Source organism: Triticum urartu, chromosome 4 (genome assembly GCF_003073215.2).
Source record: "Triticum urartu cultivar G1812 chromosome 4, Tu2.1, whole genome shotgun sequence".
Lineage (NCBI taxonomy): Eukaryota > Viridiplantae > Streptophyta > Magnoliopsida > Poales > Poaceae > Triticum > Triticum urartu.
In genome coordinates this window covers 494,324,332-494,337,169 of record NC_053025.1, presented here as the reverse complement: position 1 = coordinate 494,337,169, position 12,838 = coordinate 494,324,332, and the positions used below count along the sequence as shown (strand labels likewise).

Genomic DNA, 12,838 nt, shown 5'->3' with positions numbered 1-12,838 from the left:
GATCTCCGTCTAGGGTTCCCCCCTCGGCCTTCTTCTCGTTTCATAGGCGCGAAGCTTCGATGCTCTCCTTGAGGAGCATGGCATTAATACAAATGGCAACAACGATCATTTTGGCTCCTTCATGGTCAAAGACCGATACTTAATGTCACGGACCACCAAGTCGTCATTGTATAACGTCAAAGGCATCGGAGAGAAAAAGGGATCTCCCCACCAACAGGTCACACCAATGAAGGTGAATAGGCAATCAGCTTTTCCTACCATGCCCCCGCGCGGACAACTCCAAGAGGGCAGAGTAGCTTCGGTCATCGCCACTGTTCCACCCGTGTAGGAGCGGAGCAGCTCTAGCTCGGCCCGCGCGGGGACAAGCGGCTCGACCCGGCCGGCCCGTCCATTTAGAGGGCCGGTCATTATTATTGTATAAAAAAAACTTTGTGTTGTGCTTAGCGAGTCAATCCGCTCACCAACCCGCACCGGACCGGGGCCTCCGGTCTCGTCGTCGTAGGTGCGGCATACAGCACGAAACCAAACCAGACCACCAGACCCGAGCCGAGCCGCCGGAGCCAGGGGGTAGGTAGGTGGCGCCTCTCCGTCGCGTATTTAGAGTCCACCCCCTCTCCTTCCTCCTCCGTTCCGCCTCACCAACCGTAACCAGACCAACCAATCTACCACCCCCCTCCAATGGCAGCCGCGCCCACGTCGCACCAGCTCGCCGCCGGGGCGCCCTGGAGCTCCCTCCCCCGCGGCGGGTTCCGGGCGCTCACGGACTCCGCCCCCGCCTCCGTCCGCTTCTCCGTCGGCCGCCGCCGCGCCGCCCGCCTAGGTCCGTCCCGCTGCTCCGCGCCTCCTCGATTCCCGTCGTTAGAACGCGCTTCGCCGTGTCTGCTCCGTTTATGGGGTTGGGGGTAACTGGTTGATTGCCTTAAGGCGAGCTTAGGATTGCTTGGTCAGCTGCTGCCTGATAGTATAGTATGGCCGTCGTTCGTGGCATGGAGAAGAGGGTTTGTGAACTGTTATGTAGAGAAAAGCCGTCTTTCTGATGCCATTTTCGGGACCGTATTTCCGCGATCGCAATTTCAAAGATGATTGTTTGGCCATATCACCCATAGCTCAGTACAGGTTCACTGTTGCATCTCTATTGTTGTTTTGAGATCTCAGGGGTTGTGACAGCACCTAGTTCCAATGCTGTTATTTTTTGTATCCTGCATTTGTACGTTTTATGTGAATTCTGAGATGGTCGGCATGGCTGCATAACTGCAGTTGTCTTTGAACGAGAACCATAAAAGAGCTAACTCTGACATGTGTTGCTTTGTCAATTGGAGAACAGAGGTGAAGGCGGCTGGAAATATCTTCGGGGACTACTTCCAGGTTGCAACTTATGGAGAGTCTCACGGAGGTGGCGTTGGCTGCGTTATCAGTGGTTGTCCACCCAGAATCCCACTCACCGAGGAAGACATGCAAGGAGACCTTGATCGAAGGTGTGCTTCAAGATTTCATTAGTTTTCCAGCTGCTGCCAGAATTAGGACATTGCAAATGCATTCTGTTAACCTCTTGGAGATATAATCATTAGATATTTCCATGATGTAAACTAATACGAAGAGGTTGATTATCACAGGCGGCCAGGTCAGAGCAGAATAACAACCCCAAGGAAGGAGACCGATACTTGTAAAATTCTTTCAGGGACATATGAAGGTAGGGTACATTTCAAGACATGGGATATCCTTGGTGAATTTGATTTTTAAATAAGAATGCATTAGTTTGCATCAGTTTTATGACAAGGCTGAATGTATTTTCTGCAGGAATGACCACTGGGACGCCGATTCATGTTTTTGTCCCAAACACGGATCAAAGAGGGGGTGTAAGTATCTAGTATAAGATTTATAATAACTATACTCATGGAAGGGCGATAATTGTTGGCACTGACCCTTTTGTTTCACAATCATATTTGGTTCCACAGGATTACACTGAAATGGCTAAGGCATACAGACCTTCCCATGCGGATTTAACTTATGACCTCAAGTACGGTGTTAGATCTGTTCAGGTACCTGTTGTCATACATATATAAGGTGTATAGATCAGTTATCACAGTGATGCACTAACTGCTGCAGCTTTTCTGCTACAACTTTACATGTGGGTGTTTTCTGTACTTGAATAGTTGAGTTGAACAATTTTCTATGTGAACTGTATAATAGGGAGGTGGAAGGTCATCAGCAAGAGAAACCATTGGAAGGGTAGCTGCAGGAGCTGTTGCAAAGAAAATTCTTAAGCTCAAATGTGGAGTAGAGGTTTGGTCCTACTTGGCACTTACTTTTTTTTAACTATTCCGCATCTGTAACCAAGCCTTGTCACTCCCCTGGTTACTGCTTGATAAACAATATAGCCTGAATAAAGAAAACTTGCATGTGGATACATCCTAAATATGTCGAAGCATTCAACTTTTGTCTTAATTAAATATTAGCATCTCTGGATTTTGCAAATAAGCAGTGGTTTTCCTATTGGATGGCCCCTCTTTATTTTGCTTTTATTTCAGTTCTTGCTTGACCTAAATATGACAACTCAGTTGTCTATGTACTTCGATCCATCTTGTATACTGTTGCATAGAGCAATCTGTATCGTGCTGCAGTGAATACTGATTTATTTCACCATTTCATTCCCACGCAGAAGGGCATATTTTGTGGTTATCTCTTAATTTTTCAGTACCTTATGGCGGATAAATATTTACCTGCAGATTCTAGCATTTGTTTCCAAAGTGCATCAAGTGGTACTTCCTGAAGACGCAGTTGATTACGAAACTCTTACCCTGGATCAGGTCCGTGGTTGCCACCCTCTTAACTAACAGTACAGGATACTCTCAGTGATTTACTGGATTTTTTATTTTTTTAAATTTCCAGATAGAGAGCAACATTTGTAGATGTCCTGATCCAGAATATGCACAGAAGATGATTGATGCAATTGATAAAGTACGGATTAATGGGAATTCGATTGGTGGGGTGGTCACATGCATTGCCAGAAATGTTCCTCGTGTAAGTATTAAGATTAAGATTCTGTTATGTTGATTTTGGTGTGTTCCAGCATAATAAACCAAACAAGGCCTCACTCTATTTTGTTCTCGACTCATGATTATCATACATCATATTTGTTGCACAATCTTCGTTGACATAATTCAGTAATAGTAATGCATTGTCTTCTGCCTGCTGGTATAATTTATAGGGGCTTGGCTCTCCTGTATTTGACAAACTTGAAGCTCTACTGGCAAAGGCTATGCTTTCTCTTCCTGCAAGCAAGGGGTTTGAGATCGGTAGTGGATTTGCAGGTAGGAAATTGGTTTGCACAAAATTAGTTGCTGTGGGAATGCCTCCTACTTTCCAAATCGCCTGACTATTAGTAACTTGTTCGCAGGTACTGACCTAACTGGAAGTGAGCATAACGATGAGTTTTATATGGATGAGGCTGGAAATGTGAGAACACGAACCAATCGCTCAGGCGGTGTACAGGTATTTATCAAAGCACCCTGCTTTACTATTACAATGTTCATTTTCAATACTCCCTCCGTTCCTAAATATAAGTCTTTATAGAGATTCCACTAGATGGACTACATACGGAGCAAAATGAATGAATCTAAGCTTGAAATGCATCTATATACATCCGTATGTGGTTCATAGTGAAATCTCTACAAAGACTTATATTTAGGAACGGAGGGAGTACTTAAAATCAGAAGTGTGACAGTATATTGTTAATTTGTGTTCATGCAGGGAGGGATATCAAATGGTGAAACTATATACTTCAAAGTAGCTTTCAAGCCAACAGCAACTATTGGGGTAAGCCATTCCGGTGCAGAGAACTTCCTTTCAGAATCACAAAACAGAGAAAATGTTATTGAAAGGGTAGCAATGTTCCATGGCATGCTTTTCGAATGACAAGAACTATGATATTATGCCGTAACAACTTATAACCACTGCTATGTCAAGTATTAAACTTGTTAGCAGCTATGAATATTAAAATGTTTATTTGTTGCAAAACATTTGCTTTCTTTCCGTTGGAGTATAGTAGGGCAATATTTCATGCATGCTACATGTGGAACAGTTGTTTATATAGTCATTTATCTGAGGTGTTAATTTCATTTTTCCAGAAGAAGCAAAATACTGTAACAAGGGATCATGAGGATATCGAACTAAAGACAAGGGGTCGCCATGACCCATGTGTTGTCCCTCGGGGTAATGGACCCATCTAATATTCTACCTTTTGTTATCTAGTACTCCCTCTGGTATCTCTAAATATAAGACATTTTTGCAGTTCACAGAGGAAGTAGTGTCCTATCATCTGATCTTTCCCCCGTCATTGCTTTTGTAGCTGTTCCAATGGTGGAGACGATGGCCGCATTGGTCCTCATGGACCAACTGATGGCACATGTTGCTCAATGCGAGATGTTCCCGCTGAACCTTGCCCTACAAGAACCAATCGGCTCTGCGAACAGTACACCTGCGTTGGCACCAGATCTAGCATAAATGCATAATACCCGCCTTGGAACGAGAAGGCCCTCTTATATATTCTCCTCCCTCTCTTTCATCTGCCACATTTCAGGGTTTTGCTAAGCAGTTTGCAGTTTTGTACCAAACCTGTATCCTAGAATATACATTGGATTAGTGTACACCAAAAGATATGTTGATCTCCGAAAATAAAAGTTTGTGGCATGAGCAGTTTGGTCTGGACAAGACAACCAGTCAATGTGAGCAATAGAACATTTGTCCACTTGTTGAAGATACTGATATTGTGTTTTCTATGTGCGCCAGTATGGTATGGATGGTACCAAAACATGATGCGCTTTTCTCCTGCTGTACCAGTACCACAACAGATATTCTCTCGTGCTTGCACGTCAGTCTCTGTTCCCTGGCATCTGAAGCAGACGTCGTCTGGCGTCAATTGAAATGCAATGTGTGTTATAATATGGAGTATACTCTATGTATGCACTGATAATATGATCATTTTTGAGATCTCGAAAACGAAGGAGATATATCGGATTGTTTGATGATGATTCGGTGCTTCTATATTGTCCTGCTTGCTCACGACAGCAGGCGACAGTTTGGACCATTACACGGGGTCACTGTCAGTGACAACATTAATCTCCAATCGCCTTAATTTGTCCTTGGTTGTGTCTAATCGTGTTTTCTAAGCACGCATTTCTTGACTTTACACTTTCTGCTAGGAAAGGGGTGTGTTGAGTTTGCATGAACAGAAACAGAAGGACATAATTGGAAATAATGTGAAACCAGGAGAGCGACTTGTGAGGATAGCAACCAAACACACTACTAGCGGATTACAGCTAACAATATGCTCTATTTTATTTGGCTTGATGGCTACAGCTACTAACAATGTTGAGTACTCAACAATGTTCTCTATCACGACATATTATTTGGGTTGGTGGTCGGTAAATTACGTATCTTCCCCGAAACCGAAAAGCAAGTAAAGACGTTGACCAAGTACACAAGTTTCTTTCCCTGCGCAAAAGAAGTATACTCGAGTTCTACTCCCATGATGCTTTTTATGCGTGGTATGGAATTAAGTTTCTTTTGCAGGGTATGAAATTAAGTATTTGAATGTCCAAGGTCATGCATTTTGTGATAAAAGAATTAATCCTCAAATATACGACACTTTGTATTTTTATATTTTTTGCGAAAGGGCCTAATGCTATATATTAAATATCGCACGTCCTTTTTCTCAAGGTAAAAGGGAATTTATTAACTCAAAAAGGGGATTGTCCAGATTATAAAGGAGGGGTATATCGTCCGCCCTCCGATCGAATCAAACATGTCCTTACAAACACATACATACAAAAACTAATAATTCATATTCAAATATTTGGGGGTGCCCAAGTCTTCTTCCTCCTGCATCCATAGGCGACACGCCGTGAGCATAGTTTGATGTCGTCTTTGGACCTTCGCCTAGGCAGAGCAATTTTTTAACCCATGAGTTTGTAGAGACAGTGGCTGAAAAATCATTGATGTAGATCAAGAGACGACAACAGCCGTGATCTGCAAAGCAAATAGTCGCAAGACCGCTCTAAGATAAGGTGGGATATACTCAGGGGTAAAGAGTGAGTGTAGGATCGGAAGTATGTCTAGAGGGGGGTGATTAGACTACTTGACCAAATAAAAACTTAGCCTTTTTCCAATTTTGTTTCTTGGCAGATTTTAGCTATTTTGTAACAAGTCAAGCAATCATCACATAATTCAAGCAAGCATGCAAAGAGTATATTGGCAGCGGAAAGTAAAGCATGCAACTTGCAAGAATTTAAAGGGAAGGGTTTGGAGAATTCAAACGCTATTGGAGACACGGATGTTTTTCCCGTGGTTCGGATAGGTGGTGCTATCCTACATCCACGTTGATGGAGACTTCAACCCACGAAGGGTAACGGTTGCGCGAGTCCACACAGGGCTCCACCCAAGGTCAGCGGTTGCGCGAGTCCACACAGGGCTCCACCCAAGGTCAACGGTTGCGCGAGTCCACACAGGGCTCCACCCACGAAGGGTCCACGAAGAAGCAACCACCCACAAAGGGTCCACAAAGAAGCAACCTTATCTATCCCACCATGGCCATCGCCCACGAAGGACTTGCCTCACTAGCGGTAGATCTTCACGAAGTAGGCGATCTCCTTGCCCTTACAAACTCCTTGGTTCAACTCCACAATCTTGTCGGAGGCTCCCAAGTGACACCTAGCCAATCTAGGAGACACCACTCTCCAAGAAGTAACAAATGGTGTGTAGGTAATGAACTCCTTGCTCTTGTGCTTCAAATGATAGTCTTCCCAACACTCAACTCTCTCTCATAGGATTTGGATTTGGTGGAAAGAGGGTTTGAGTGGAAAACAACTTGGGAAGGCTAGAGATCAAGATTCATATGGTAGGAATGGAATGTCTTGGTCTCAACACATGAGTAGGTGGTTCTCTCTCAGAACATATGAGTTGGAATGATGTGTGTGTTCTGATGGCTCTCTCCTCTAATGAGAAGAAGGTGGAGGGGTATATATAGCCTCCACACAAAATCCAACCGTTACACAGTTTTCCAATCTCGGTGGGACCGAATCAATAAACTCGGTCGGACCGAAAATGTAAACCTAGTGACCGTTAGTGATTTTCGGTGGGACTGACATGCAACTCGGTAGGACCGGTATGGTTAGGGTTTGGGCATAACGTAATCTCGGTGAGACCGATTACACAAACTCGGTGAGACCGAATTTGGTAATTAGCTAACCAGAGAGTTGGTCAGGCAAACTCGGTGGGACCGATTTGCTCTTTCGGTGAGACCGAGTGGAACTCGGTGAGACCGAAAAGTTACAAAGGGAAAACACTGAGTTTACATTGCAATCTCGGTGGGACCGATTCGCTCTTTCGATGGGACCGAAAAGTTACGAAAGGGAAACAGAGAGTTTGCAACCCCATCTCGGTGAGACCGAGATCCCTATCGGTAAGACCGAATTGCTAGGGTTTGGCAGTGGCTAATGACAAGTGAAACTCGGTGGCGCCGGATAGGAAGAATCGGTAGGATCGAGTTTGGCTTAGGGTTTAGGTCATATGTGGATATGGGAAAGTAGTTGAGGGTTTTGGAGCATATCACTAAGCACATGAAGCAAGAGGCTCATTAAGCAACACCTCATCCCTCCTTAATAGTATTGGCTTTTCCTAAAGACTCAATGTGATCTTGGATCACTAAAATATAAAATGAAGAGTCTTGAGCTTTTGAGCTTGAGCCAATTCTTTGTCCTTAGCATTTTGAGGGTTCCACTTTCACATCCATGCCATGCCAATCATTGAGCTTTCCTGAAATGATCATCTTGGAATAGCATTAGCTCAATGAGCTATATGTTGTTATGAATTACCAAAACCACCTAGGGATAGTTGCACTTTCAATCTCCCCCTTTTTGGTAATTGATGACAACATATAGATCAAAGCTTCGACAAAAGATAATAATCATGAAATATATATATCGTCACTTTGAGAAGTATGTGATAAGTAAGAGCTCCCCCTAAATTTGTGCATATTTAAAATTTGCTTTGGACTGCAAATGCACAAAGAGTTAGAGTCATGGGTTACTCTTCCATGTCACATACATCTTGGTGGAGCGCTTAAAATGATAAGAATGAAATACATGCACTCATCACCAAGAAAGTGAATGATCACAAATAGATAAGATATAATATTAAGCAAGCATTAAGTGTAGCTTATGATCAAACACATGATCATCAATGTCTCACCTCACAAATAATGACGTAGTATCTCAAAAGCACACAAAAGCAAACAAGTGTTCGAAAAACCAGCAAATAAAGCAAGAGAGAAAAGCAACACTCTCTCTCTCGAAGCCTATGATCTATACATCTTCTCCCCCTTTGGCAACAAGTTACCAAAAAGTTCCTAGAAAATGCATAGCACTAGATCGACGCTCAGGCTTGATCTTCAGGTGGTGGTGGAGTCCGGATCACTCCAAGGACGAAGGCTTCGGTAGATGCTGAAGTAGTCGCTGGAGTTGGAGCTGAAGTAGATGCTGGAGCTGAGGCTGTAGCTGGTGCTGAAGTGGTGGCTCTTGTGTCAGCAACTGGCACGGCAGATGACCTCGGGCCTCTTGGCACTCTGGAAAAGGCATGAGTAGTAGTCCTGCCTCTCCTCTCCTGCATGTCCTCCTGGAGCTGCTCCACTGCAGACTGAACTTCCGCTACCTTGACATCCAAGTCATAGAACTTCTGTTCCATGATTCTCTCTAGGCTCTGCTGATTCTGAGTGAGGGTGGCCAGACTTTGCTCAATCCTTAGCGTGGATGCAATCAAGTAACCAAGCTGCTCTTGTTTGGTCTTCAAGAAGTACTCAGATGCCTCCTCTTGAGTAGGCATCTTGGCAGCTTTCTCCTTCCTCGCCTTCTCCTTCTTTGCAAATGCTTGGGCAGATGATGGCTCGTTCTCAGTCATGATCACTTGGTTATCCTCAAAATCTGGACGGATGGGCAAATGTTCCTTATCCAATAAATATATGCCCGTGCCCATCTTGGAGTTGATGAGCTCCTGAATCTGAGGGGCATATCCGCAACTCCTCTTCTGATCTGCTGCAGTCCTCTTGATTGTTTCCACTATGAGGCTCATCACCTTGAACTTCTGAGGCACATCAAACACATGTAGCAAGTTGATAGCATGGCCTCTGATCATCTTGTGATCTCCAGACTTAGGCAATAAGGTGTGCCTTAGTATCCAATTGATCGTAGGCAGTCCTGACAGAAGGTAATGCACAGAGCCAAACTTGAAGGTGTCAAGAGCTTCATTGGGAATTTCCTTGTACATATTGGACATGGAGTTGTGGTCCATCTTCTTCTTGGCATAGATATCCAAGTCTTCATCTTGCTCCTCTGGGGCATTAATGATCTGTGCCCACTCAGCCATTGTAGATTGGTACCTTGTACCCTCAGACATCCATGTGATCCTCCCATCTGGATAAAAGTGAGCTGTGGAGTAGAACTGCATGATGAGTTCCTCGTTCCACTTTGTGAGCTTCTGCCCAACAAAGTCAGCTACTCCACAAGCTATGAAGCTGTCTTGCACTCCAGGATAGTGCTCCTCATTGTCCTTGATGTATGTCCAATCAACCCAACGCATATCACAGACAATGGGCTTCTTATCTAACAGCACAGTCTCATAGAAATCCTGCTGCTCCTTGGTGTGAAACCTGTAGTCCATGGCAGTCCTTCTCCTTGAAGCATATGGGTCTGCTTCTCTCCATTTCCTTAGCCCTGAATCTCTCCTGAGCTTCATGTCCTCAGCCACAGGATGAGCATCGTTGTGGTCTGGGATCTTGGGCTTTAGCTTTCTCAGGACATTCTCTTCCTCATCCTCAGCAACAGTCTCAGGCACTGGGGCCTTGTTCTTCTCAGCTGCAGGAATGCTCCTTGTATTTCTCTTAGGCTTTGGCTTGGAGGCAGCTTTGGGCTTAGATGCAGTAGCCCCTGACCTAATGGCATCACCCATCAGCTTGGGTGCCTTGGGTGCTGGTGCAGCTACCTCTTCTTCCTCTTCGTCTTCCATGATGGAAGCTTTGCCAAGCACTCTGGCAACAGTCTTCTTCACCCTTTCCTTCCTTTTCTTGCCCTCAGCTTCAACTGGCTCTTGGGGAGTGGGCTTCTCAGTTGAGGCTCTTGCCTTTGACATGGGCTGCCTGCCTGCTGGCCTTTTGATTTTCAGGCCTGGCTTAGTGCCTTGAGCTGGCTCAACTCTCTTGGAAGTGGCCTCTTCCTCTGCCACATAGTCCTCATCTTCGGAATCTGAAGTCCTCTTCTTTCTTTGTCTCGTGGCAGCCTTTGGCAAGTTACTCGGAGTGCTCCTGCTGCCTTCATCAGATGAAATGGAGGGACTAGTGCCCTCACTCATCACCACTTGCTGCTCTGACATATTTTGGCTATCACTGTGATCAGACATGCTGCAAACTGACTGCTGACCCTGTGAATAGATTATAGAAGAGTTAGAGTGGATGAGCATCACAAAATGCAGAGATTTTTGCAAAAAGAATGATCCAAAAACTTAGTTTTAGTTTCCCACTAAAATCATCTCGGATCTACCGATTTTCAAACTCGGTGATACCGAAGCAGTTTTGGAACCTAAACTAGTGAACTCGGTAGGACCGAGTCACAGTTCGGTGGCACCGAGACTGCTACGGTTTCACTGAGTTCAAAAATCGGTCACACCGATAAGTAATTCTCGGTCAGACCGAGTCTCACTTGTGCAATGGCGTAAGCCAAATCGGTGGGACCGAGTTTTTCAACTCGGTGGGTCCGAGATAGTTTCGGCGGAAACCTAAACCTAGAATTTTTGAATCAAACCTAATCTATGAGCGTTTTGACTGGATAGAAGTTTATCAAACGTGGCTAGAAAGAATATGATCACAATGTGCTAGGAATCAGATTGAGGAATAGCACAAAGATCAAGTCCATACCCTAGTTCGGCGGGGACTTGCTACGGCGGCAACGGCGGGGCAGAATTCCCGTTGACGGCGACGGAGACCAGCGACTGGAGGCTGCTGGCGGCGAGAAGACGATCCGGAGACCACGAGGGCAGAGCAGGCTATCGCGCGGGCGAAGGGGTTCGGAGAAATTTCCAAATTTTGCCCGTGACTATATATAGCCCGACCCTGTCGGTGTGACCGAGTGGAACGACTCGGTGGCACCGAGATTCATAACTGCGTGCAGTTACTGAAACTCGGTGTGACCGAAAGGTTCAAATCGGTTGCACTGAGATCGAAAACCTAGATCAACTTAATGATCTCGGTAGGACCGAAAGTGGAGTATTGGTCAGACCAAGAATCATAAAGAGGTTTTGTAAGTTTAAGTCTATGACGAATCGGGGACTCTGAGCGCTCCTCACACAGAGTGGTTCGAATCTGACTTGATCAAATTTTGTGATGCAGCATGAATAGAGTTTGAGACGAGAAAAGCATAGATAGCTAGAGGAGGTTCTTAGGCATTCTTGTCCATCCACTTGGCAAAAGAAGATAAAACCAAACAATCAAAACAACAAGTGGATGTCCTCGAATGAGTAAAATATGCAACCAGCATGCTCACTCAATAAGATGGCAAATGAAATATGTGGCAAGGCATGCACAACCAATTCTAGCATCTATCAAGCAATTTGCGATGACTAGGTCATCTATATATGAGTATATTGACTTAGGAGTCAAGTGAGAACACTTGATCATAGGTCATACTCATCGTTTAAGCTCAAGTGGGGTTACCACTTTTACATAAAGCATTGTTGTGTTCACATCTTTAGAGTTGCTTTAGCTCAAGTCTTAGAGTAAAGCTCCCCCTAGATGTGATATCCCCCCTAAGAGGGATGAACTAACCTTGGGTTTTGTCGATGATGACTTCATGTAGATATTGAAGATGTGGATGCTCAATGTTGATGTAGATCTCTTGGAGCTATCCATTTGAGTGAATTGCACTTTCAATACCTACATGGGTTAGTCCCACAAGGAACAAATAAGGATATCCATAGACATGGAGTGATGCACACAAAAGATGATGTCCATGAAAACTTTTAGGTTACCTTGTCCCTTGTCTTACCAACAAGAGGGTTTGTGACTCCTTGAACTAGTGCAAGATGTGGAAGTTGATTGCAATTGTTCTTGCCAAAATGATAAGAGTGAAGTATGTTGGCGGAGTCACCCTCGAGAACTCTCTAGTTCTTCTTCTTTTGGATCCACATCATCTTGATGGGAATCCTTGGAGTTGTAGTCGTACTTGATGAAGTGGAACTTGAAGTAGTCTTGGGAATCCACTTGACTAAGGTCTTAGGAGCTTCTTCAAATGCATCAATTTTCTCTTGAAGCTTGTCCTTGCCTTTTTGCTCGTAGTCTTGTGGTGGAAGATCATCTTGAGCTTGTGTCCCCTTGAAATAAGTATACTTCTCTTGTTGAGGGACAAACTTTGTCTTGGGGTATTGATCTTCTTCCCACTCAACTCCATTGGCATTGAACTTTCGTTCAAAACCAACACCTTGATTCTTCCGGTGCATTCCTTGCTTGCGCACAATTTCCTCGAATTGCTTACTCCCGGCAAGGCTTTTGTACACTCCTTTCTCTATAATTCCCTTCAATAAACTATTTTCTTGCTCAAGTGTAACTTGGCTAAGAGAATCGTTAGTGGAATCAAGAGAGCTACTAGAAGCAACAATATTGGATTTAGCATGATCATTGTTACTACTAGAGGAAGAATCTTTCTTGTTAGACTTGACTTGAGGCATGTAAGTGGATAAGAGTAAACGCTTGGCAATGTAAGAAGAACTTTTCTTGCGGAGATCATCATTGATTGCCTTT

General features: G+C 44.4%; 1 protein-coding gene across 1 annotated transcript; it reads left to right on the top strand.

Moving 5' to 3' along the window:
- Nucleotides 1-534: 534 nt before the first annotated feature.
- On the top strand, nucleotides 535-4,760 carry LOC125552243 (chorismate synthase 2, chloroplastic). The gene is made up of 13 exons (XM_048715734.1): nucleotides 535-820; nucleotides 1,325-1,475; nucleotides 1,614-1,690; nucleotides 1,798-1,856; nucleotides 1,956-2,039; nucleotides 2,191-2,283; nucleotides 2,727-2,807; nucleotides 2,890-3,021; nucleotides 3,209-3,311; nucleotides 3,398-3,492; nucleotides 3,751-3,816; nucleotides 4,128-4,212; nucleotides 4,349-4,760. Exons 1-13 carry the CDS (start codon nucleotides 679-681, stop codon nucleotides 4,501-4,503), a joined length of 1,323 nt encoding a protein of 440 aa, XP_048571691.1. The 5' UTR covers nucleotides 535-678; the 3' UTR covers nucleotides 4,504-4,760.
- The last annotated feature ends 8,078 nt before the right edge of the window (nucleotides 4,761-12,838 follow it).